At 45.7% G+C, this 24,579-nt stretch overlaps 2 protein-coding genes and 1 long non-coding RNA gene across 5 annotated transcripts in view; all 3 read right to left on the bottom strand.

The window, feature by feature from the left end:
* The window catches only part of CACNG2 (calcium voltage-gated channel auxiliary subunit gamma 2), a 63,535-nt gene extending 61,029 nt beyond the window's left edge, over positions 1–2,506 (bottom strand). Inside the window, exon 1 of the mRNA XM_019544839.1 lies at positions 935–2,506. Within this exon, the coding sequence (XP_019400384.1) occupies positions 935–1,145 (211 nt within the window). The 5' untranslated portion in view covers positions 1,146–2,506. The remainder of the gene's footprint in view (positions 1–934) is intronic.
* A 3,512-nt stretch (positions 2,507–6,018) lies between these two features.
* On the bottom strand, positions 6,019–14,296 carry LOC109316621. Its single transcript, XR_002102886.1, has 2 exons — positions 14,111–14,296; positions 6,019–7,639 (listed from the first exon to the last, which is right to left on the bottom strand). It is a non-coding gene; the product is annotated as an uncharacterized LOC109316621 (long non-coding RNA).
* Positions 14,297–22,144: 7,848 nt separating this feature from the next.
* The window catches only part of IFT27 (intraflagellar transport 27), a 19,962-nt gene continuing 17,527 nt past the window's right edge, over positions 22,145–24,579 (bottom strand). For all 3 annotated transcript variants that reach the window (XM_019544841.1, XM_019544842.1, XM_019544843.1), the window contains exons 4-7: positions 24,089–24,148; positions 23,342–23,459; positions 22,645–22,754; positions 22,145–22,432 (exon numbers count right to left, since the gene is read on the bottom strand). In XM_019544841.1, coding sequence (XP_019400386.1) covers positions 22,334–22,432; positions 22,645–22,754; positions 23,342–23,459; positions 24,089–24,148 — 387 coding nt within the window. In that variant the 3' untranslated portion in view covers positions 22,145–22,333. The remainder of the gene's footprint in view (positions 22,433–22,644; positions 22,755–23,341; positions 23,460–24,088; positions 24,149–24,579) is intronic.

Below are 24,579 nucleotides of genomic sequence, written 5' to 3' on the forward strand. Positions count from 1 at the left end.
CCCCCCCACCTCCCCATAGCCAGACTAAAGAGCACGTATTGAAAAGCAAACTGCTGCCCCTCTGCTCTCCGCCCCCCGCCCTGCTTGGAGCGTCTGCTTCCAGGAGCTGGCTGCAATGCTGTTTCTCCTCTTGCCATCAGACATGTCACTCTATGTGGGAGCCGAGTTGCTTTTCAGCCTCACCACATTCCCACCGAGGCTGGCTTTCTGCTCAAAGGCTCCCTTCTTTTTAGCCTTTGCAATGAACCCTTCAAGAAAACAAACAAACAGGAAGGGGGGTGGACAAATTACCCCAAACAAAAGCCACTCAACCCAGCCCAGCAATATATAGCTGCTCGGAGACATTACGAAACGCTCTTAAACTCTGCTTGAGATGACTGGAGTCGAGAGCCTTTTCAAACCAGCCTGTGCTTAGCCATAACAAGACTGGCTTGTTTTTTGTTTTTTTTTTTTCCTAAAAGGAAGTGATATTTACATATGAAGCACTTTGCCACCTCCCCCCCCACTTCTCACTTCCCAGCCCTGTCTTCATCAAAGCAATTTGCAAAGGAGAGCAATTATTTCCCTCTGTTATTACAGCCAACAGTGCACCAATAATACAGCATTTTGCCCGCTTTCCCAGGCAATCATACGCTGGAGAGAGGCGGATCACACAGTTTGAGAGAGTCTCTGGATGTTTTCACAGTACAGAGATTATTCCAATGGAGAAGGTTGGCATTTTTTTTGGAGGGCAAGGGAGAGACAGCAAGAAAGGAACAGAGCACGGAGCATGTTTCACCTCTCCTCTTGCCTTCCCTTGCTCAGGAACTAACCCCAGCACCCTTGCTCCACAGTGGAAGGAGTGAAGTGAGAAAATGGTGGAATGTGGAGGGACTTATGGGGGGATAGAAAAGGGGAGGTAGAGGAAGGGAGGAGGAGATCCAGAATCAAATACCTTCCAGGCAGCAGGTTCTCCATAATCCAGAGTGGGTCATGACTTCCTCGTTCTTTTTGCTGGTTTCGTTCTCATTGACAATTTTACTCTTGCAAACCCCTCTGGAGTAAAGCCAGTAGTCGGTCCCCACAGCTATGGTCATCAGGCTGAAGGCAGCGAAAGCACCAACGGTGGTTAAAAGCATCTGAACACCTCTGTCAAAGAGCCCCATAATTCTTCATTATATAAATACCCAACCGCCTTCTGATTCTTGGGGTGTGTGTGTTAATAAAATTAAAAAAGGATAATAATTCCACTAATAATATAATGGGAATATATAGAGAGATATATATAAAAAAGGGAGGTAAGAAAGCCCACGGAAAAGAGTGTAAATTGCAAAGATCACACGGGAAGAGGCTTGCCTTTTAAATCAGAAACGTTCCAGTTGTAATAGATGTATATATGTATATAAAAAAAAGAAAGAAAAAAGAAAAAAGAAAAAAAGAATAAAACAGAAAGAAAAGAACTAAAAAAAGAGAGAGAAATAAAGAGAGAAACCCCCCCAAAATGAGATGCCTTAATCCCTTTTTCTAAAATTCTGGTCTCCAGTTTCCATATGTAATGGCTAATTTGGAGATGGCTTCCACAGTGAACAGGGGAGCAGCAGCAGCATCCTCAACACAATCTCTCATTATCTGGACCTAGACAGTTAGAGATTGTAAGAGCAGAGATGCAACCTTCAGTCTTCTTGCTTAGCTCTGCAGCCTGCGCCATGAAAATCCCTTTCCTTCCCAGTTATCTTCCTCGGATTTTTGTTTTTGTTGTTGTTGGGGTTTTTTGTTTGTTTGTTTCTATTCTCTTGCACTTTTCTTGCTTTCTTTTTGTTTGTTTGCTTGTTTGTTTTGCTTGCTTGGTTGTTTCTTCCCCTACCACCGAACCAGGCTGCCCAGTATACTGTAAGCCCTTGATTTCAGCTGAACAGGTGCTGAGGTCTTGCCTTCCATGGCTTTCCCCACAGCAGCAGCAGCAGCAGTAGTTGGTGTTGTTGGCGGAGGCAAAAGTGGGCAGGAGGGGGTGTTGCTCCCCCAGAATCGAGACGGGTTTCCCTCCTCCTCTCTGCAACGCTTCGGAAGAGAAGAGGACCGGTGTGTTGCTGCAGGGTTTGCTGCCCGGCGGTGGCCGCCTCTGCCTCTCTCCCCTGGGCAGTTGCTCTCCCACCTACTGCATTATCGTGGTGGTGCTGAAGTGGACAGCTCCCCGGCACCGGGTGCTCCGCGGTGCTGGAGAACAGCTCCTCCGCCTCTCGCCCGGGATGCTGCGGGGGACCTCGGGAGGGGAGCTGGGGGCAAGAGCTTCCCCTTCTTACTGCCTGTTCCCCGGCATCTGCAAATGGTGGTGACCCTCCTCTGCTCTGAGGAGCAGGAAGGGAGGGGCGGGGGTGCGGGATTAGCCTTCCCACTTGTCCCTTCTTGGTTGTACCCCTCTTCTTCCTCAGTCCTGAAATGCTTGCTCCCCTAGGCTTCAGGAGCGGAGAGCGAGGCGTAGCTGGGTCTCGCTCGCTCGCTCGCTCGCTGTCTCCCAGCCCAGCCCAGCCCAGCCCAGCCTCCTTCTCATCCCAGCTATACGTGCCCAGGGCTCCAAATACAAGCCTCACATCACAATTAGACCAGCACCAAACTTCAATCAGCCGTTTCTCTTCCCAGGAGAAGGGAGAAATGCAACGTGGAAGGGTCGTTTAAATAAATAAATAAATAAATAAAAATATGTGTGTGCATACGTACATACATATATAGATGTACACACATGCATACATACATGCACGCGCGCACACACACATACACATATTCTCTTAAAATAAACAATGAAATAAAATAAGGAAGCCGGCATTTGAGCACTTGATCTTCCTTATTCTCGGCTTTGTTACAAGTCAGATTTTTTTTTGGTGGTGGTGGTGATGCTCCTCTCTCGTTCCTTTGTCTCTGCCTAACCAATGGTGTGTATCTCTCTCTCTCTCTCCTTTGTAGCTTACTGTGGAATCCCAAATCCTGCTCCAACTAGCAGACATTTTGGAAAGATTGTTGAGAGAAAAGGGTCATTTCGAAACACAGAAGAAGTTGCTTGCAAATTGAACCCCCCCCCCCCCCAAATCCAGCCCTCTGCTCATTGCACACGGGAGAGGCTCTGATTGAATTGACAGAAAGGCTATGATCGCGCATCGCCTTGAAGTTTCCTGTGCCAAGCACAGCTCATTAGGACCGGGTCTGAGCCCGCACACATAGAGATGTACATAAAGTGAACAGTGCTGGCATGTCACCAGCCTCTCTGCCTCCCTCAGCACTCTCCTCACAGCCACTTTAATGGCATGATTCACTTCAGGATGCTAACCTGGGGAGCTGCACCTTCATGGAGAGAAACCCCCCCACAACTGGATGACCCTGATTTCATTTCTCCCTAACCAGCTTCATAGTTCAGAGAGCAGGGGGCCAGGCAGCTTGCAGGGAAGTTGAAGCAGTGAGACACATTGCAATTTCATAACTCTCTTCATCTCTCCGCCCTTCCCTGGATGCCGGCTGAGCTCATTCTGAGACAAGCTCTCCGAGGGCTGCTGAACGCTGAAGAGTTTGTAAAGAGAGAGAGAATTACAAACCAGTTTGCACCGGTTGTGCTATCAATCTCTGAGCCCCCGCCTGCTACTGACACGCTGACCTCCAGTGGGACACTCTCTCCTCAGCTTGGCTACCTCAGACCCCCAACTACCTGCCTCTTCGGTCCCATTTGCTTGAATGCCCATTCATGCCCAGGCAGGCGATGACAAGCTTGCTGGTGTGTGAGAATTACATGTTCTCTCCTCCTCCCACCCCTTGGATTTGCTTCCCTCCTTCACAGTGTGGATTCATTGACAAGAAAATCTGCTCTCCTCCTTCTGTCCCAATACGCAAGAAGGAAGGGGACAGTGAGAACTTCAAGGTACACCTTAGAGCTGGCCCAAGGTAGTGAGAAAAGTTTATGATGGTTACAAGGGATTGTGTGAGAGGGGGCCTCACCACCATGCCCCTCAGAGAGCCCTGTTCCTCCCAGTGCCACCCCCAGGGTCCTGCACCCTCCCTTTCAGCCCCTGATTATTCTTTTAAACGGTTAGTGTAGCCCACTTTCACCAACTCCCTCAGCCCATTCATGCCCCCAACCCAGACACATATATACACAGGGGCTGGGAATCCAGTGACAAACACCATCCCAGAGCCATATTTGTCAACACAGGGGCACTGGCATCTGGCATTGTCAATACCAGGAGCCCTAGCAGCAGCAGCCACCAGTCCCCCTCAGCCTGGGGAGGAGGTAAGGGAGAAGCCTGGATGCCCCTTGCCCCCAGCAGACATTGTTGAAAGGACATTCCTGCCATCCATGCTAGGCCTGACATGTGGTGTGCTCTGAAGCTGAGCAGCAGGGGGACACAGAGCTGGGCAGAAGCTCAGCTGTCCCTATGTTTGAGTGGACTGGTCAAAGCACATGTGTTTGATTGGGGATGGATTAAGTGGGGTCTTCAAAGGGGAGGGAGCATCATCAGCACCAATGGTGACAAGGCAAGAGAGAGCCTTCTTTGCTCACTGGGAACCACTGTGCTTGACCTGGGCAGTGGAGCTGGTGACCCTGCTCTGTGGCAGCCTGGACTGTCCCTTCTGCACAAGTTGTGGCTTTAAGGAGTGGAGAGCTCTGAGGGCTTTGCTGGTACAGGTGGCTCCACCAACCTTCTCTGAGTTCTCTCCTGCATTGGGAAGGTAGGCTTTTTTTCCTTAGGCTTGGTGTTCACCTGGCTTGTCTAAAGGACATTGAAATGCCAAAAGTGGTAGAGGCCTTTCCCTCCAAGCCCGGGGCCCAGCAAGTGACCAGGATCCTATGAAAGGCCTCCAGTGAAAGAGGCTATGACTGTCACAAAGATGTCTTTTGAGAGGCTCTCATTAGGCTTCCCTAAAGTCCTAGCAGCCCTGTGGAAAATGTCTTGTGGAACTTGGTGCTAGTGGAGATTATCAAAGAGATCTTTCTTCCTGAAAGGGTGTCTCTGGGAATGGGCTGATGGTGGTTGTGAGAGAGGGAGACAACCTCCTTTGCAGCTCTGACTCCTTTCCTATCCAGCACTATGTACAGTTTTCATTTCATTCTGGTCTGGAGGTTTTGGCACACCATAGTATTAGCAGTTACCCTCAACATTCAAGATCAAGATCTCTCCTTATGGAGACAGGAGAGGCAGAGAAGACTAGCCAGTGAAGTATAAAAAGCTCTATAGGAGGAGCTCAGATGGGCAGACAACCTGAAGATTATGTAAGTGCTGTCAGGAGAGAAACATAGTCCCTGGGGGAACAAGGAACCTTGGTCACAGACCAGGACTCCGGTGTGGTAGGTGCTGGACTAACTCAGAACAAAAGGCCACTCCCTGATCCAATGAGAACATGTGAGTGAATAAGCATCTGCCATTATGAGTGAGAATTGCACAACTGGCTCAGTGCTAACAACCAGAAATAATAGAAATAAGAACACCATAGCTGAAACAGTGGAATTATATTTCTACTTGTACTGACACTACCAGAATCACAGAAATCACAGAAGGACTGGATCTATGTCATCTATGTTCTGCCTCACCAATCAGTGCAGGATTGTTCCCTTCACCACAGTCTCTAGTGCTTTGACCAGTCCAATCAAGCAATAGCAGACTCACAATTTCCATTGAGAGGTTATTCCACAATCTGATCAGGTCCAGTCTTGAAGGATGATGAGCCCAGAAACTGCAGTAGGAGATAAGGGTGCATAGTGCTTCACAGAATCAGGACCTAAAAGCTTCTTATCAAGCTTCTTCCTGATATTCAGACTCAGTTGTCCTTTCCCATTATCTTAGGTGCATGATTCTGGCCTATTCCAAATAATTCCTCTATCATTCTAAGTGATATGGTAGAAGAACAGGTTCAATGACAGCACAGAGGCAGAGGAAACAAACTCACTGAAATCTCAAGGTGCATGTGGCTGCTGCTGGCACTATGGCTGCAGACAGAACAGAGATTTCACCTCTTACACAAGGAATCATTTTTATACAAAAATGAGTTACAGAAGGAAAACATAGTTGCAGATTTTTATTACAGTTACAATAAGATATTACTATATACTATAAACACAGAAATATGTATAACAACTGCAGAGCAGGAGGAGAGAAATGAATGGGCTCAAGTTGAAAAAAGAAGGGTTTTAAATTATATTTCAAATGAAATGGGGAGTTGATGAGACAGAGAGACATAGGGAGTTTGTTCCTGATGCCAAAAAGAGAAGAGGGGAGGGTTTTTGCAGTAAAAGGGGTAGGATTTATGAGAGGAGGGAGAAGGAGAGGGAAAGAGAGAGACAGAGAGAGAGTTCTATGTGAGTGAAGGAAAGGGGAAGAAGCAGAGAGACACACAGCAGGTGAAAGAAGCCGAAACAACTCCATAGGAGAGTGTTAAAAACAGAAAGGGCAACTGAACTTGATTGGGAAAGGGAGGGAGAGCGTGCAGAGGTGTCTGAGAATTAGGCGATGCAGTGGGGTTTCCTGCTATGTGGAACAAATCTGAGGGGGGTGTTTTGTGCATGCTGTGATCCAAGAATCTGGGAAGGCACCAGAGGGTAGAAGTAAAACAGTCAAGCTAAGCAGAGATTCAATGATGGAGGAGCAGAGGTAAGGCTGAAACTGTTGTTCTCCAAGGCAGAGTGGAGGTGGTAATAGGCACAGACACAGGGGATACAGGAGGAGGAAATGATGATGGATGATGCCAAGATTATGGACAGAGGAGTCAAGTGGGAGATCTGAATTCAGGAAGGGGATGAGCCCTTAATAATGCTTCTCATACCCAAGAGATGCACTTGAAGCTGAGCTATTTATGGGGAGGAGGTTAGAGCAAAGCTGTAAATTTACGTGGGTGAGACTGACAGAGAGGTTGAATAGGGTAGTCACTAACCATATCACACATTATCTGCAATTCATAAATAAAAATGCTTTAGGAATATCTTAGGGTCTCAAAGTGTTTTACAAAATCAGCCTCATGTTATTGTGTGGCATTGGTATTGTTATACCCATTTTATCAATGAGCAGACAGACCAAAAGAGAAGTTAAGTGTGCTTTTGGCAAGATTACAGAGTGAGTGAAAGAGGAAGAGTGAGTGAGCAAGTGAAAGAGAACCCAGGAGCTCTAACTCCCAGTCTCCAAATCTAAGTAGCTGAGTATCAGCACAAAAAGTGATTAAAGTAATTAAGATAAAAATTCAGATAACATGGCAAATTCGCCGCTTATGTAACTCCATGACTGAGAAGGGGGAAGAAATTATGAGCAATTAGAGGTCTAAAAATTAACACCTTCAAGACTCCATGTAGGAGTGATAGTGGGGCAGAGGAAAAGAAATGTGTCAGGAGTGAAATCATGACACGAGAAGCAGACACTGAGCAAAGGATGGTGGAGGAGATCACATACTTTCTAGGTTTCCCTATGGTGTAAATCACCATAGCACATAAATATCTATTACACATTGAAGAACTTATCCTTATGACATCCTTGTGAGATATAACCATCCCCATTTTGCAGATGGCTATGTGAGGCACCAAGACTCAGGACCTGATTCAAAGGCCACTGAAGTCAACAGGAATCTCTGCATTGATTGCAATGGGATGAGGTCCTAAATGGTTTGCTGAAAGCCATGAATGAAGTCTGTGCTAGAGCTGAAATAGAAATGAAAACTCTTGAAACATGCTCACTTGGTTTTGCTACAAAACCATCCTTTCTGTGCCAAGCTTAGATGATGTCCGCTAGCAGCTTTGTGAGTCTGCAATTTTAGTCTTTTTCTGCCAGATCATAGAAAAACATGGGAAAAGTCAGACTGTGGACACTCAAAAAACAGACATAAGGATGCAGTAAGGGCTGTGCTGTCTACCTTCCTTTATGTAACCATCTCCTGCTCATCTTTACTTCCTGTGTCCTCCTCAAGTCACTGTCTATTTGCTGCTGAATTCCTTTTCCTGACTTGGCTCTTCAGTCAGCACTGAGCAAGTCCTGAAAAGTCCATTTTCTTATAGAGAAAGATGGGATTTCAGTCTCCAAGTTGGCTTCATTCTGGTACCCTCCCCCTTCCCAAGACATGCAGAGACAGACACAGCCCCTTCCACACATACACATACCTGTCTGTATTTTTGATGGGGTGAGATAAAAAAAAGTTAATCTAAATGGTGCCTCAGCCCTGGGATTTTCTAAAAGTACAGCACACTTTTCCCCCCCATGGACCATTCTGTGCTGTATCAATGCAAATCCCCTTTTCAGTCATATGCTGCTAAATGTCATTTATTGGGCCCTGTGGGTTGATTTCTTCCAACAGGGAAAAACTACTCTTCTTTTGGATGAGGCAGACTATGGCGATGGTCGGGGCTTCCATGGCAAATACTGCACAGTGCTGGGTTTCTGAATGCAAACTGTTTATCTGTCTCCCTCTTTCCATGCTGTGGTTGGGGTTTGTATGTTCAGCAAGTGCCTAATCAATAGGAATGGAAAAGAAATCAATGCCTGTAACCCATTAGCTCTACCAGAGGGCAGTCTGCTAATGAGTCACTCTGGCCAGAATTACAGTATTTGGTAAAATAACCTTTGTGAGGTACACGTAGAGATTTATTGTGTGGGACTTGCACAAATAATAATACAAAAATCAGCAAACACCCCCGTGAGTGCATTTACCTCAATACACTTACACAAACGTACAGAGCAGATCCCCTCATCTCTCAGCCATATCTACTCCTCCACAAGCTTCTATCTTAAATCAGTCAGCTTGGTATGCTTCCTTGTACCATCCTTATACTCCATACTGCATACTCCATAAGCATTTGCACCTAATCCCCCACACTTACACAGAGGCCAATATTCCACTGAATTGCTCCCCCTCACACCCTCCCTCTCACCAGCTCACATGAATACAATCTCTTCTAGACCTTCCATCCTACTCTAAACAGTCACCCTTCCCTACATATATAGAATTAAGCATAAACACCCAATCACAAGTATACAGACATACATAACCCTGGAAGCATATTCCAGAATGAAGTGCAGAGAGGCTTGGGGAGGCTGCAGACATGGATGAGCTAATGTCTGAATTACATAGCTAAAGACAGCAAGGAAAGAAAAGACATTTGTCCATTGTTTGTAGGTTTGTGAATAGAGTGTGAGCAATGTTGCGATGAGCATCTGCTCTGAGGGGAAGGCACAGTGTATGAGTGTATGAAGTTAGAGCAAAATGGAATAAGGACACTGAGGACCTAATCTTGCTCCTATTAAAACTTATCCCAAAACTCCAATTGACTATATGAAGAAGAGGATCCAGGCCCCACTACTGTTCTAACACCAGGAGGAAGGGTATCCCCTTCAGATTAGTTTCAGAGTCCACTGATGATAATCATCATACATTTTGCAGGAAACATATCTGTGGAATGCTAATGGGGATATACATAGCTGGAGCAGACCAGCTGTAAGGAAAGAAGGTCCTTGCTTTCATGCAAACAGGCCAGAGCCCCTGGAAAAGGCAAGTAATGCAAAGAATAAACAAGGCCAAAAAACCCAAAACCCAAAACAAAAAAACAAGGGAACACAGTCTAATGGCTTGTGAACGGAAAGATATTTTAGACACCTCCTGGGAGCAGCAGCAGGACAGAAAACAAAAAGAGGAAGTGCAGCCTTTGGTGGGGGGTTATTAGTGTTGACATTGACCAATATTTACTGGGAGCAGACTTTCTTTCTGTGCAAAAGGCACAGATGGGAGTGCAGAAAAAAACTCCAGTGTAGCTTCGCCCTTTCCACTTTCATCTGCCAAAGTCACACTCTGTCATTAACACAAGCTCCCTCCATCTGGCCAGCAGCAGCCACAGCAGCTTCACCCTCTGACCCCTGTATGGAAGATACTAACTTTTTCTGTGCCATTGGGAGTCAGGCAGGTACCTTGACTGCAAATCACCCCCATTCTCCCTTCTCTCCTTTGGGCCATTTTAAACCCTTCTTTTGGAAGAGACCAGATAGCTTAGGATATCAGAAGCATAATCCTTTCATTTCTCTGCTGTCCAGCTGCACAAGTCAGAGAGGTGGAGGGAAAGGAAATCAAAGACATATGAACAAAATGAGATCACAGTGCAAGATCCTAAGGGAAAGCTGACCCTCTGGAATGCATTAGCAAGTACGCGTCTGACTTTGCAGAGAAACATATTGAGAGAAATATGCAACTCAAAGACTCTTTAGGATCTTTGGGAGTACAGTAGCTCAGAAGGATCAAACACAGATACTTTATACATTCCCGGTGAAACTATGGGCCACTGCAGGCCTGGTGAGTTTTGCCTTTGACTTCAGTGAGGGCAGGATCTCACTGCAAGGCGAGCAAATTGTAGTATAAAACAGGAACTGGGAGGTACTGTTTTAAAGAGAGCCAGCTAGCACAGAGGTGGGTACATAGATGTTGTAGAAAATCCTGGACACGGTTTTTTTATTGCAAGTTTCACAAACCTTGAAGTGAATTCACATAGGAGGCAACCTTTTGGCCCCACAGGCCAGATGAGTCACATAGGGCTGCTCTGCAGGCCAGATTGGGCCCCACATTCCCAGGATGGGGCCCCATACTACCTGCCCCATTCCGCATACTTGATCTAGCACACATTATTTGGCCCATGGGGCTCCCCATGATTTTGGAAATTTGGCAGCAGGGGAGTGGCCACCACTCCCTCACTGCCAAATTTTTGGGCTTGTGGGGAGCCTTCTAGGCCAGGTTATACTATTGAGCCCCCCTGATACGGAGGATATCTGTTAAATGTGTCAGACTAAGCATGTCAGATACTACAGCAGTGCTCAGAAACTAGGGTGATGGGCACGGTACAAAAATCTACTAGAAATCATCAACTGGTTATGATTACCTTAAAAGACAGGCCAAGGTTTTTAAGCAAATGGATGCTTACATGTTAGCTCTTAATTCCATATTTAGGTACTCATTTAAGTGTCCTGATTTTAAATTGTGCTGAGCAGCCTGCAGCTCCTACTAATTTCACTGACAAGTACAGGTGCTCAGCACTTCTGAACGTCTGGCTACATACTGAGGTGCCTAATGAAGAATCTGAATTGAAGTTCCTATCTCTTAAAGTCTTTATAGAAATGAAGCAAGGAGTCCAGAGGCTGTGCTTTGGGTATGTAATCAACTGTTATTAGCATCAATCATCTGCCATAAACTCAAATGATGTGCATTAATGAGGCCTTATGTATTTCCTGGGAGCCGTCTGGCCCCTTTTCACATGCACACAGTAGCAAAGCTGTGGCCACTTCAGACTTCACAGCTGTCACTGTGCTGTGCATCGTGACAACTCAGGATCTTAGAGCGTCACCTGGGACAGCACTCAGCTCCTCTCCTGCCCAAGAAGCACAGGCTTCACTCACTTGAGTTACTGGAGAATCTCCTTTGGCTGTTCTGGTCTGACACATGGGTGGGCAGTTCTGAGTTCATCCAGTAGAGGGCAGCTTGAACCCAAATCCTACCTAGTATTTTAGTGTCAAACATGGGGGCAGGGGCTTTTCATCTCTGAGCTTCACTAACTGGCTTAATCTGCTTGTTCAATTGAAGACATTTCCTTGGAGACAACAAACAGACACAGAAAAGCGCATCAGGGATGTGTTTGCCAGCACTGGCCCCGACTTTCCTATTTAGGGCATAGGATGTAGAGCCACACAGGGGAAGCTGGATTAGAACTGCCTGCCCAGGAGTGCAGAGAGCACCCACAGACTCCCCAAGCTGGGCAGATGCCTGGGAAATGGTGCAGTCAACTGCTGAGCTGCAGTCTCAACACGCGCTCGCTCCTGGTTGTGTTCCTGGAAGATAAATACTGCGCTTCCTGGTCATATGTGCTTGTGGGTCTGATGCCTACGTCATTCAGGTAAAGCTATTCAGCTGCCATTTTTCCTGTATCCAGCCCAAAGCAATAAGCCACTCCTCTTATTCACAGACCATTGGGACTCTTCTCTGCAACTGACCTATATTAGTTTTAAGCTCCATTTGTTCTGGCCTGCACTCCCCTCTCTTCCCCCACGGAGCACATACGCTACCCCTCCCCCTCATACAAACACCTTTATACATCCAAGGACATTGTAAAAATAAAATGATCACAACCTGGCCCTCAGGGAACTTCACTTTTACAGTTTGTCCTGCTCTGATGCTGATAGAATTCACAACCCAGTTTGAGAGAGACAGACAGAGAGTGAGAGAAAGGAGGCAGACAGTCAGAGAGAGAATGAGATAGAGGAGCTAAGGAGAGATAAAAAGGAGCTAAATAGAAGAAACAGAATGAGTAATCTGAAACAAGGAGGGAAAGATCTATAACCTGGGAGAGTGGGACAGTGAAGGAAGGAAAGGAGAAGAAGCTACAGGGAATCTGAGAGATCCAGAGAAAGATCTAAAAATGTAAGAACTGAGAGAGAGAGAAAAGGAAGAGAAAGACAAGAGAGTGAGAAAAGATAGAAGAGGAAAAAGGACAGAAATGAGGGAGAATAACAGAAGAGAGGCAATGTTAGGCATAAAAAGGGGAAGATGATGACTAAGAGAACAGGCAAAGGCAAAGAAAGAGCCAGCATTTCTTGGTAGCCAACAGCTTCAATATGGCAGAGAAAAGAGGTGGGGTACCTTCAGAATTCAACCTGGGAGGACAGGGATTAAGACAAAAATCCAGTATAGCAATTAACAACATCTCTGTCATTTTAAACTTTTTCAAACAGTCCATCAGGTTCACTGGAAACAATTAGTCAACAGGTTGCAGAGTAATGCTGACCTCCTGAACCCCAATAGTGGGGAAAGTGAAAGGGATGTTGGTATGCTTGGGTCTGGGCACCCTAATGGCCTGCCTAGAACAAAATTAGTCCTTTTTGTTTTTATATATAACCCATCCTGTAAACAGTCACAGATGCCCACACAGCTGGTCAGAGATGCCATCTCCCTCACATCCAGACAGGTGCCTTCCTCTCCACATTTGTCTCTTTCTCCCTTTCACACAGCTCATCTCTCTGCCCTTGTTCACTTTCTCTTTCATACAGACCCTCCTCCCTCTCTCTCCCTGTCTCCTTATAGCTGCTCTTCCTTACTTTTATTTACATAGACCATCTTCTTGCACACACACACAGTCTCTCTATATCCATTCTGCAAAGGCATTTCTAATGGACCCATTGTCCCAGTGTCTAGGTGACACCTCTCCTCCATATACCCATTTCTCTCTCCCATCTACAACAGCCAGATCTGCCTCTCCCTTCTTCACCCAATCTCTTTCTCCGCCTTTCCCGCTCCATTCCTTTGTCTGTTACATGCAGTCCATCTGTCTGTCTCTCCATCACAGTCCTTCTCTCTTTCCCTCACCCACACACTGACCATCTGTCTGTCCCTCCTTCACATTTCTCTATCCCTCTTGCACAGACCAGTCCATCCCTCTGTCTCTCTCCCTCCTTCACACAGTTCATCTCTGTCTCCTACACACCCAGTCCCATGCTTTCTCTCTCTCTCTCTCTCTCTCTCTTCCATACTGAGAGGAGGCAGCGGCGGCAAAGAATTTGCTGCTGACCGCTGCATTGCTAGGAGGCAAACACATGGCCGGCCTTGTGCAGGCCAGTTTCCGCCTGAGTGCCCCAAGTCACATATCCCCAGCATCATCTCCGGCACTGGGAAAACAGATGGTAGAATAAATGAGTGAAGTCTGATAGGGGGATAAAGGGGTGCCTGCCTGGGATGCCCTCACTTACACAGAGACACATAGCTGCAGCATTGCCCTGACACCCCAATATCAACCTTGATCCCAGAAAGTCAAGCAATGCCTGAGCTCTGCACAGGACACCATGTGGAGTACAGCATGGCAGGAATCTGTCACAGCCATGTTTATGACTTCAGACCCCAGAAACGTAGGTATAAGACTGGGTAAAAGCTCTCTCAAGGAGATGGGTGGATGGATGGCTCAGAAGGTATTTTCAGGGGGGGTATGACAGAGGTAGCATCTCAATGGTATACGGGGAACATTAAAAAGCAGAAAGGTTGATGGGTGACAGGCAAAGCTAAGGCAGTGGTAAAGGCACTGGTTGTAAACACACTGTGTTGAGAGGTTGGAAGGATTCCCTCAGTGGATGATAGGTATGGTAGATGGGGCACATACAGTTTCCTGAAGTCCAGGAGGTTCTTCTTCAGGTATGTGCTCTGCCCCATTTCTCCTGTAAGACCAGGTCACTTCTGCTTAGCAGTTTCTCCTCTCTGTGAAAAGTAAGAGCCACAACACTAGTCAACTTTGGAAACAGGCCATCAAGCCACAGCAGGAACAATGACTCAATGCTTGCCCCAGAGACTCTGATTTCTTGGTAAGCAGTAGATGGAACGAGCTCTTAATTTAGGACACGATTCTCAGTTAGGGTGCCATGCGATCCTTTCAAGGGTGTTGCAGGGTACTGTGCAATATTAACCTACTTAGGTGTACAGACACCTACGCATTATTTACAAGATAAACCCAGAGGTTTCAAATAGGAATCCATAGTGTCAAAAACATTCTGACCTGCCGTGGTCTTTCTGAGCTCTCTGCAACAGAACAATTGCTCTAGTATTTTTCCGTAGTTAAGAAATAAATGAAGGCTAAGAGCTGGGATTTTTTTTGAGGAGTGCCTGGAGTTTAACAAGGGTAAAACCCACTGGTTTAAGGGCTCATCGGTGAATCCCTCTCTCTTCCAGCTGCACACTTCACTCAGCCCCATTGTTCATTACTGGGGTGAGATGCCCTGCAATAAGCTACAGAGGTGGTGCTGTAATCTGACTGGAAGCTATGCAGCAAATAAAAGACAGCTGGGAAGAAGGCAGTAGAATAGAGGAGGTGAAATAATAGGCTAAGCAGAAACTCCATGTTCAGTCAGAGGTCATGTGATTGGAAGGGGTGAAGCCCTACTCTACTTTAAACCTAGCTCTAGAGCTGAAGGAGGTGATCTGGCCCTGAGCTTCAGGGAGGGAAGAACTCCTGAGAGCCCAGGCTGTGAAACCAGGGGACCCAGTCACTCCAGGTATCTGGGGAAGCTGGAGAAAGCCAGTGGGCAGAGGACTGGAAGTTGCTGGGTAGAGACTCAAGAAACCAGATGTTTCAGTATGGCTGACAGGGGTGGTTTTTGGGGCCATGGGTGGGCACTTCATGTCATAATGGGCTGAAGCCCAGATAGAGCCCTGCAAAGTCCGGGACCAAGTGGGCTGCATGGGCTGAAGCTGAGACAGGACCAGGGGCCCAGTGCTTGGGTAGAGAAGGGTCTGAGACCCAGTGGGCTGAAGCTGACTGGACCAGGGGCCCCTTACATCCATAGAGAAGGAGCTGAGGCCAAGATATAGCCCTACATGGGTCTGGGACCAGTGGGCTGCATGGACTAGGCTAAGTGTTTTATAGGCAGAAGATAACAGCCTGCCAAGAGTCAGGGACTCAGAGAGCTGAGACCAGTATACAGCCAGAGGGCTCAGTGCAAAGAATAGAGTAAGACCTGTGAAGCACGGATGTGGATACAGGTGTGGCTAGAAGCCATGATTAAAAGCCCTGTAAGGGGATTAGGACCTGGAGGGTCCAGTGCAAGAGAGGAAGGGGCAGTAGCCCAGTATAGTGTTCCAGAGGGGTGGGAGCCCCGCAGGGAGAGAGGCTGTATCTAGAAAGCTCATGTTGCTCTCTTCCCAATTATACCATCAAAGTGTGGTAGGTAGGATATCAGGGTGATACCCTGAGAGGCCAGAGGGGAGCAAGCAGGACAAGTGGGGGCAACACAGCAGGCCTCAGAAGCCAGGTCCTGTGACAGGGCTCATGTCTCTAATACAAGTATCTTATCAATTTTCCCCAACCCCAACGTTTTCACACAAATCCCAGCCTAAATATCTTCACCCTGACGCTAGCCCTGAAACCCGCTGTCTTGACACCCCAAGCTCATCTCCTCCAGATTCTAAGTTCTGACATCCCCATCAGCTGACTTAGGCCTGGCTCTGTCCAGATAACCTTCCTAGGCACTAACAATCCTAGCTTCCAAATCCAAGGCTGAAACCACCCAGCACCACAAATACAAGTCCTAGCAACAGCTCACAGTATATTTCTACATGGTTTGAAATACCAAAAGAAGACTCAGTGATGACTAACAGGTTTCACAATAGGGAGAAGAAACAGAAGTAAATACAGAAAAGGTCTTTTGCAGCAGAACTGAGTAAGTTATTTTACTACAAATAGTGTCTGCAGTGAATTTGTCCATTTTTTCCATTTGCGCAATATCTGCGTGCAGATTGCAATTTTCATAAATTTGCATGCCAATAGTTTTGTGGAGTTCTGTCATATGGATTGATTGTGAACAGATTTTGCTGTGCATGTTCAATACTCCAGACGCATATTTTAATGTTTGGTTGTGATTGGTCACACCCATCATATGGTTATGTTTCTGTTTCATGGAAAGTTGAGTGTGACCCTCATATTTGGGTTCCTAGGGTAAATGAACATGTGAGTTTGTGCTTCATTTTTCATGAAAGTTTACACAACTGGATCACTCAACTCTTTGCAGAGAGAAAATATACTTACTGTAATAGGGTTGCTGATCTGGACAGAAATCGCCCATATTTAATTCACACAGCGATTTGTGGAAAATAATTTTAGGCATCTACTCAGCTCTGTGCAGGGGCCTTGCAGGCTGTGTAACAAGGTTTCAGTTCAATCCAGTTCCCCAGCACACCTATATTGACTTCCATCCTTACACTCCAACAATGTCTACAGTCTATACATTCGCACACCTAACGATTAGTGCCCCAGGCCTCAGCATCCTATGCTGGTCCCATTCTCTGTGTTCTGCTCTCTCATCTGGAATCCCAACACTGGAGTTTGCCTTATCATCTCAGACCCACATTATAGTCCAGCGCATAAAATCTGTTCTCCACTGAACACACAGCCTCAGCATCCTCACGCTGGCCTCATCTTGGATCAACCTTGCTCCAATTCTGGCACTGATGCAAGTTCAAAAACATCATTACCACCTTCACCTCTTTCCTCACAGCTCTCACAGTGGCCCCTGCCCCTCAGACATCCCAGTTATTAATGTGCCCACACAGAACCTGATTCTATTATCAACTGTAGTGGAGGTATCATGCCTCTCTATTCTGTCCCCTGTAGCATTCCCTCTTGGCCAGGAGAGAGACTGATCTTTCCCCACTGTCTCTTCTGTTCTGTTCTCTGTAGTAGACTCCAGGAGCTGGAACTACTATTTGGTTTTTTTGCCATGTAACCTCCACCAACCTATTGTCCTTCCTGCCCTTTGTGAGACAGAGACCTATTCTCCCCTTCATAATCCTCTTTCCCATCTGTTCCTGTGATTCCCCTGCTTTTGGTCACAGAATTTGATTGATCCTCTGCATATCTCCTCTGCTGACTGCCCCTTGGTGGCACTGAAAAATTCCATATTTTTCCAGTACATATACAGAGAGATTACAAGCTCCACATTTCTCAAGTCAATGCATGTGTGGCTAGAGGGGATCTCATCGAATCAACCCTGTGCCTGACCCCTGTGTGACACTCAGGGTCTGTCACATTTCCCCTATAAGCATTACTGGCTTTGGATCTGATCTCAGAGACTATGGATAGAGTGATTCTAGGCTTCTCTGAGAAAGTGCTCCTGGGGAAGAGATATGCGAGGCAGTGACGGAAGAATGAGAAAACTCTAAGGGGAAAAATAACTCCAAGTCCTAATGAAAACAGTCGGTGTCTGTGAAAGTTACATTGCAGCATCCTTGGGGGAGCCAGGACTAGGCTGCCGGGGCTCATCCAGGGGCCATCCTGCAAGGAAAATGCATCTTGGACTGAGTGATATCCTTAACCTTGCAGAGCAGCTTGGCTGGGAGTCAGGACCCAATGACCCCACAAGGGCAGCTCCTGGTGGGGATTCAGAAACTATAACCATAACTGAGCTGCATCCATCCCCCATTCCTGCCTTTATCAAAAATGTTGTTGTTCTGGGTCAGCAGGGCCATGGGCACATAGCAAAGGGGACAGGACTCTCAAGGCAAAATGGCAATAGGAGGAGGACAAGGAATACAGAAAGAGGAGGAAGATGAGTCTCTCCAGAAACAGAGGGAGGATGGGCCCCCTGTCGAAGAGCTCCCAGTCAGCCCTTCACCTCAGTTTTGAAGGTTCCTTCCTTTGTACACAATACTACATCTTCAGGCTTGGTGAGCCTAGAGGCCACTCCGCTAACTGGAAAATTACTTGATAAGAATAGGCATTGCTGGCAGCTCTCCATTACAAGAAAGGGATGAGGAAATAGATACCAGTCAGGATAGGAGAGGTCAAACTGAGAGGTGGGGAGGAGTCTCCTGGCAATAACAGTGGCAGGAATGAAAAATGTCTCACAGCTATCAGCCAGGGTCTCTCATCACTCTGGAGGTCTGCACACAGATAGGAAGGCAGGACAGCAACTGGAAGCTGCTCCCACTTAAGTGTGATGCCTGCCAAAAGCACAACCCTCAGCCCTGAGCAGAGAAGAGTATAGACCCTTGTGGATATGCACAAGCACCAACAGAAAACATTAGATGCATATAAAATAGAAATGCTGTGTTTTCCTTGCTCTCAGCATCTCTCAGGCTCCTTCTTCCTCTTGAAAGTTCTTAATTGGGATGAATTGTAGGTTTTTTGCAGTTGCTCTGTTCAGCTCTCTGCTTAATTGCCACGTTAGGGCTTAACCCTTTTTCATGCTTTCTACAATACCTCTTCCCCAAGTCATCTTGTTTGGAGCATCATATGCCTTCTGTTACAGAGTTGATCCTGTCCTTGCCAAAGGATTCAGTAGACATAAAAGACCAAATCCATCCCTTGAAGCCAGTGAAGTTATACAGGGATGAATGTGGGCCAGGCAGCATTCATTTGAGATCAGTTATCCACAAGATGTCCTTTCTGAACCGTTAAGACTCTAAAATAACTAATCTCTTGCAGAAACTGTTCTGACATCCCCATTTCATGGTGTTTAACTCTTTATCTTATGGAAGAGAAGTGACCATTCTTTTGTCAAGTTTAAAGATTAGCTTCTGGAGAGATCACTTTCTGAACTCACACTAGCTTCCATAAAAGAAGCTGATCTTTCTGAAATTTTACATTTTGTATCTCATCCCATAGTCTATTTTTTTTTCTGGGGCAGCAAGTAAAAATCATTACATTAGCTTTAATGTTACAGTGTTTTGAAATGTTACTGGAGGTTCACTTCTGAAAATTTTTTCCAACTCTTTTTTGATGAAGGTATCCACAACATTTTGGTTTTAAAAAAATCCAAATTGGTTTTCTTTCACTGCTTTTGCTATGGCAATGGCAGTCAGTATTTTGGTGCAGTTAATAGGGGATGTACAAAGATGTAATAAAAACAGCTTGCCATACCAAATAAGGGGGCAAAGGAAAGGAACTAACCCCAGCATCTCTCTGAAGCAGGTTTATAATAAAGGGCCAGTGGAAAGCCAGTAGCATTTCAAAGAGAAAAAAATGCTGTCTTTACCTGACATACAAGCAAGCAGGGAAGGGAAACTGATTAACTATGTACCATTAACTTGGTAAGTTAAGGACTGTGTTTTGCCTTGCAGAATTTCCAGCTGTCTGAGCTTGGCTTGGGGCTGTTCTAGGTTTAGACACATTTATCCTGGAAAATGTATACTTGGATGAAACAGGGAAGAAGTGCGTATCTTCCTCAGCATGCATCCTTTCTGCTGCCCTCTTACTGCTTTCTCCACTGGCCATGAGCCAAGGAGATGCAAAAGCAATAAGCTGCAAAGAACAAAACCCATGGGAACAAGGTGCTAGCAATTGAGGGAACACAAGGAAAGGGAATCTAATATTGGCCCTAGCCCCTCCCCTCACACATCCTATAGTCTGCCGACTTCCCATTCACTCACCTATCCACCCAAGATCCGTCATAGACAAAATCTGGGTTCCACAGCCTGCCCGAACAAACCCAACACCCACATAGTTCTGTGACTCCCCATCCACACCTGTCTATCAACCTCACAAGTAGGTCCATGAGTAGATTAGGAAAATAGGTTACTTTTAAAAACATGTAAACTCACACATTTTAACAAAGTTGAGCAGACAGTGTGTAATGCCTTTAAAGTATTCTGGCACAGGAAGAGCTTAGATTTGATCTGCAGTAGGTAACGTTTTTCAAGATATTAAATTAAATATACATTTGTGATTAAAATATGTGTACAAGTTAAGTAGTAGGTTTTAATACAACCTGTTTTCTTGTTCTAGTCTGTTGGAAGAGGAAAAGGGGCAGTGGGTGAATCCCTACTGCTAGCTAATTAGATTATACATTTCATCACTCAGCCAATATATCTTTCCCTGCCTGGGCTGCATTTTTCTTCACTAACCCCTCGACAACAGCTACCCTATAAATCACTGATCACCACTGCAAGCATTCCTCTAATGAGACACTCCAGCTTTTGCCTTCACTTAATGAACAACATTCACCCATCTCCATCTTCTTGGTGCTTATTAAAAGCTATGGCACGTCTTTCTGGTGCAGATAGAAACCCCTAGTTAAAGATCACATGGCTTTCCCTTTATTTTCCCATGCCCAAAGTATTAATCCTCCATATATCAACATCGCAGGTGGTAAAGACACCTGTCATAATATTTCAAATATGAAAAGATGCATCCTGCAACATAAGCACATCGCTAGTAGAACTATAGAATGAGCCAGCTAATCGAAACAAGAGTTAAGCTTTAAAGCTCTTTAACCAAAACAACACAGCATCAAAAATAAGTATGCTTTATTCACTGTACTGGAGATGGCTTGGACCTATCACCACATATTCTACTTAGATGCATTACATTCAACACACTTTTCCTAGCAATGGGTATGTACAACAACATAAGAGCACAGGTTCCCAAAAGGGTTGCCTGAGAGAAATGACTCGGTGTTTAAGAAACTCCAGAAAACTCCCCTTGGTTGAGGAAGGTTGCTGTGACCTTGTAAATAGGGGAGAGCATCTGCAATTGGAACAGAAGTGCTACATCCTACCTTGAACTATACAGATGTTTTTCCCAACTTCAGGGCATCTCCTTGCACTGGAGATGTGAGTGGATTTTCACATGTGCTAAATCGGCATTGTGCTAAACAGAAAGAGAATTCTACGTGAAGACATTACCCTTCCCCACACCAAACAATTCCCTCTGCTGACGCAGAATAACTTAAAGCCAGGTGGCCTCGCTCTTCTCCTGTGTCCGGTTCTATAAATGATAGCAGAACCATGCAGTTAGCTAAGGAATGAAGAATGAGTGATGAAAAATGAAAAAGTGAGGTTCTGACTTTACCAGGAGACTGGAAAACTGGACACGGTGAAGAAGGGACTAACTGTAGTCAGCAATGTAAAATAACAACCAAAAAAATTTCCCAACAAACCTAAGTCAGCGAGAAGGAGAAATGATTTTTGTGAAAATGTAAGGGCAAAATAAAGAGGATTTTATCTGGAATGTGGGGAGAGATGCTAAGGGCATAATTCTCAAATGCATACCATAAGAGAGAGTCTCTTACTACACCAGTTGCAGCTTTTGAGGAAAGTGTGCAACCTGGGACCAGCAGAGGGCACTGTGTTGCAAGAAGTACAGAGGTACAGCAGAAAAACTCTTGGCAGCCAGACAGTTTCTAACAGGCAGAGGAAAAGAGCCAGATTGGTGTAAAAACTAGACTCTGAGAAGTCAAAACCAGACATTAGTTAGAAACAACTCTGTGCAAGGTGATGAATCCGACAGCATCATTTCTCAGAACTATATCCAATTCAAAATCAGTCTCTGCATAGGACAGACTTCTTGCCACCAGTTCTGGGCACTTCTCAGAAGACTCTGTCCTCAAGTTTATTCAAGCCACGTGTTTTCCAAGTGGATGGCCTACATCACTCCTACCTCCAATACATATATCCCATACGATACTCCTACCTCTGATACATATATCAGTACTGGATTATTTAATGTGCAAATCCCCCAGTAGCTTCCTGACTCCTTCCTGAAACCACCAGATCCTTGGTTTTAGCAGCAGAAATGCCATTCAGATAAGAAATGGGGAAATATCAAAGCAGGAAGCCAAACATTTCTAGGCTGTATTCCATCCCTGCCACACACACAACCCAAACCCAGAGAAGGGGATATAACAGAGGAAGAAACCTGAGGAAAGAATCCCTGGAAAAGCTGCCTTTCCACATGTTTATTTTTGGTTTAATTTGAATCATCAGATCATCACAAGAAAAAAAAAGTCTCATCTCTTATTTTCTCTTGTTTTCCAGTCTGTTGGATTCTATGCAACCAGGGTTTCTTCTGTTCGAAGAGGCCCCATAGGGGCTAAGCGAGTTGATATATGCAAAGACTTCACACTAGTGAATGAAAGCTTTCCACCTTCTCTTGGTATAGTCGATGGAATGAATTTGCCAGGATGTGGAAAGGGGCTTCAAAGTTTTCCATCTCCTTCTGTAAAGAGATAAGAGAGGTTATGAAAGACAGATGGAGAAAGGACTCAACTGTTTCTACTCTGTCTAATTGCTTCACTAAAAACAGATTTATACCAGACATGAGATAAACTGTAAATGATGGTACCAGAACCCTTTATTATCCCCCTCACTAAAAGAAGATAACACCACAAACACCCACTTCCACAGACATAGAAAGGAGAAGATGCTCACCACTGACGTCTCACAGTATTCCAAGCCATGGTTCTGAGCCCACTCCTGTGCCTGTTTCTGTTCCACAACTCGACGACCAATAAGGTCTGTTTTATTCCCTACCAACACACCTACAGAACAAAATGAGAGGGAGGAAAGGTTGAGTTGTTAGTGACAAATGCTATGAAAGATGGTGGATATGCTAGAAAGTAGAGAGGAAAAATAACTGGATTGATATTTTATGCAGAAAAAATGCTAAACTAGAAGGACAGTAAAAGCATCACACAGGACAGTGAAGATCAACCTCTATGGCAGGCATGCCACAAATTACCTATGCACCTTCTTTGAGTGCCACTCCAATCCCCATCCTCTGCCCAACCTGCTGCTCTGCTTTCTGGTTCCTGACCTGGGCTCCCTGTCCGATCTGCTGCTCTGATTTTTGCTCCCTGCCCTGGCTGCTGCTGTGCTGCCTGTTACCTCCAGAACCTGCCATATCACACACAGAGGCTGCCTGTGCTATTTGTGGCACCTGTGCCACATGTTGGCCACCACTGACCTAGAACATTCACTCCATTGCCTGCTTCACTTGGAGACTGGAGGAGTTGAAGGTAGCCAGGCCTGGCTTGGATTGAAAATAATGCTGTATATGCCCTATCTCAGCAGGAAACGGCAGCATGACAAAAATATTAGAAGAGGTGCAAAAATCTCTGTCTCTTACCTGGAAGGTTCCTTCCAAGTGCCTGTGCCCTCAGCTTTTCCAACCATTTGGCACAGTTGTTGAAAGACTGCTCACTGGTCATATCATACACAATACACAGAACATTGGGCTGCTCCCACTGCAGAGCAACAGAGAAACATTGTCAACTCTACTGAAACTTAACGTGGTCAACAGTTAACAAATCCCCAGGGATGGGGAAAGGAAAGAAGAAGAAGCACCTTTATGAAGAACATAGAACCCAAGACAAAACTAAAAGGATACTAATATAAAGGGACCCCACACTGAATTAAATGATCCCACCTCCCAAAATGAGAAACTACAGTTGGACAGATTCTTGAAGGAGGGAGAAACAGGGACATATTTTCTGGAATCAGAGGAAAATCGAGGAGAGTGTTGCATCCCATCAGGAGTCTTTGTGGAACAGGAAGATCAGGCTGAAGGCAAAATCTGCTGTACTAGGAGGAGCCAAATGGATGTTCCCCTAAAAGTCAAAAAGTCTCAAAGCACTTGCATCAATCTCAGTTCAGTATTCTCATGGGAAGCTTCCTCCATCATGCCACCTTCTTGTTCTTGGAAAAGAGTCCCTCTAGTGCTGTTTCAAGTTTCAGATAGAAAAAGAGATGGGGATTTCAGGCAACCTCTACACGAAGGCCAAAGCTTGCTACATCCACCAGACTGGGGATCTTAGCTCCTCTTCAAAAGAACAGCATTTCTCTACAATCAACAAGACTGATACATGATCCTTACCAGTTTCTCCAGCACCTCAGAAAATAATTCCTTGCCTGCTGAATCAAAAATGAAGAGTTCCTGAAAAGATGAGAAGAAAGAATTTGTTTTCCCCTATGGAAAACTGTCATGCAAGGACGAATTTGGAGAGTAAATCCTGAAACCTGTTGCTCTTGCTTCTAGCTCAATAGCAGTTATGGTAAGGCAGCACCATGCCCCTAGGAGCTAAGCACACAGCACTCACAGTGCACCTTGCTAAGAGCGCAAGTCAAAATGAGCAGGATTTCCTGCATAATCAATGCAGAGAGATGCCCTGCAGGGCACCAGGCCTGGACTTCACTCCAACTTAAAGGACATCTGTTGGATAAAAAACTAACCAAAATATACATAGAGATAATGGTAGTGCAGAACAGTAAGGCCTAGGGGACTGGATAGAGCCTGTGGCGGGCCAGTAGGGGGCACTCCTGTGTTGAGCCACCCACCTCCCTGCACCCACCCACCTTCCAGGCTCC

Source organism: Crocodylus porosus, unplaced genomic scaffold, assembly GCF_001723895.1.
Source record: "Crocodylus porosus isolate Cpor-Errol unplaced genomic scaffold, CroPor_comp1, whole genome shotgun sequence".
NCBI lineage: Eukaryota > Metazoa > Chordata > Crocodylia > Crocodylidae > Crocodylus > Crocodylus porosus.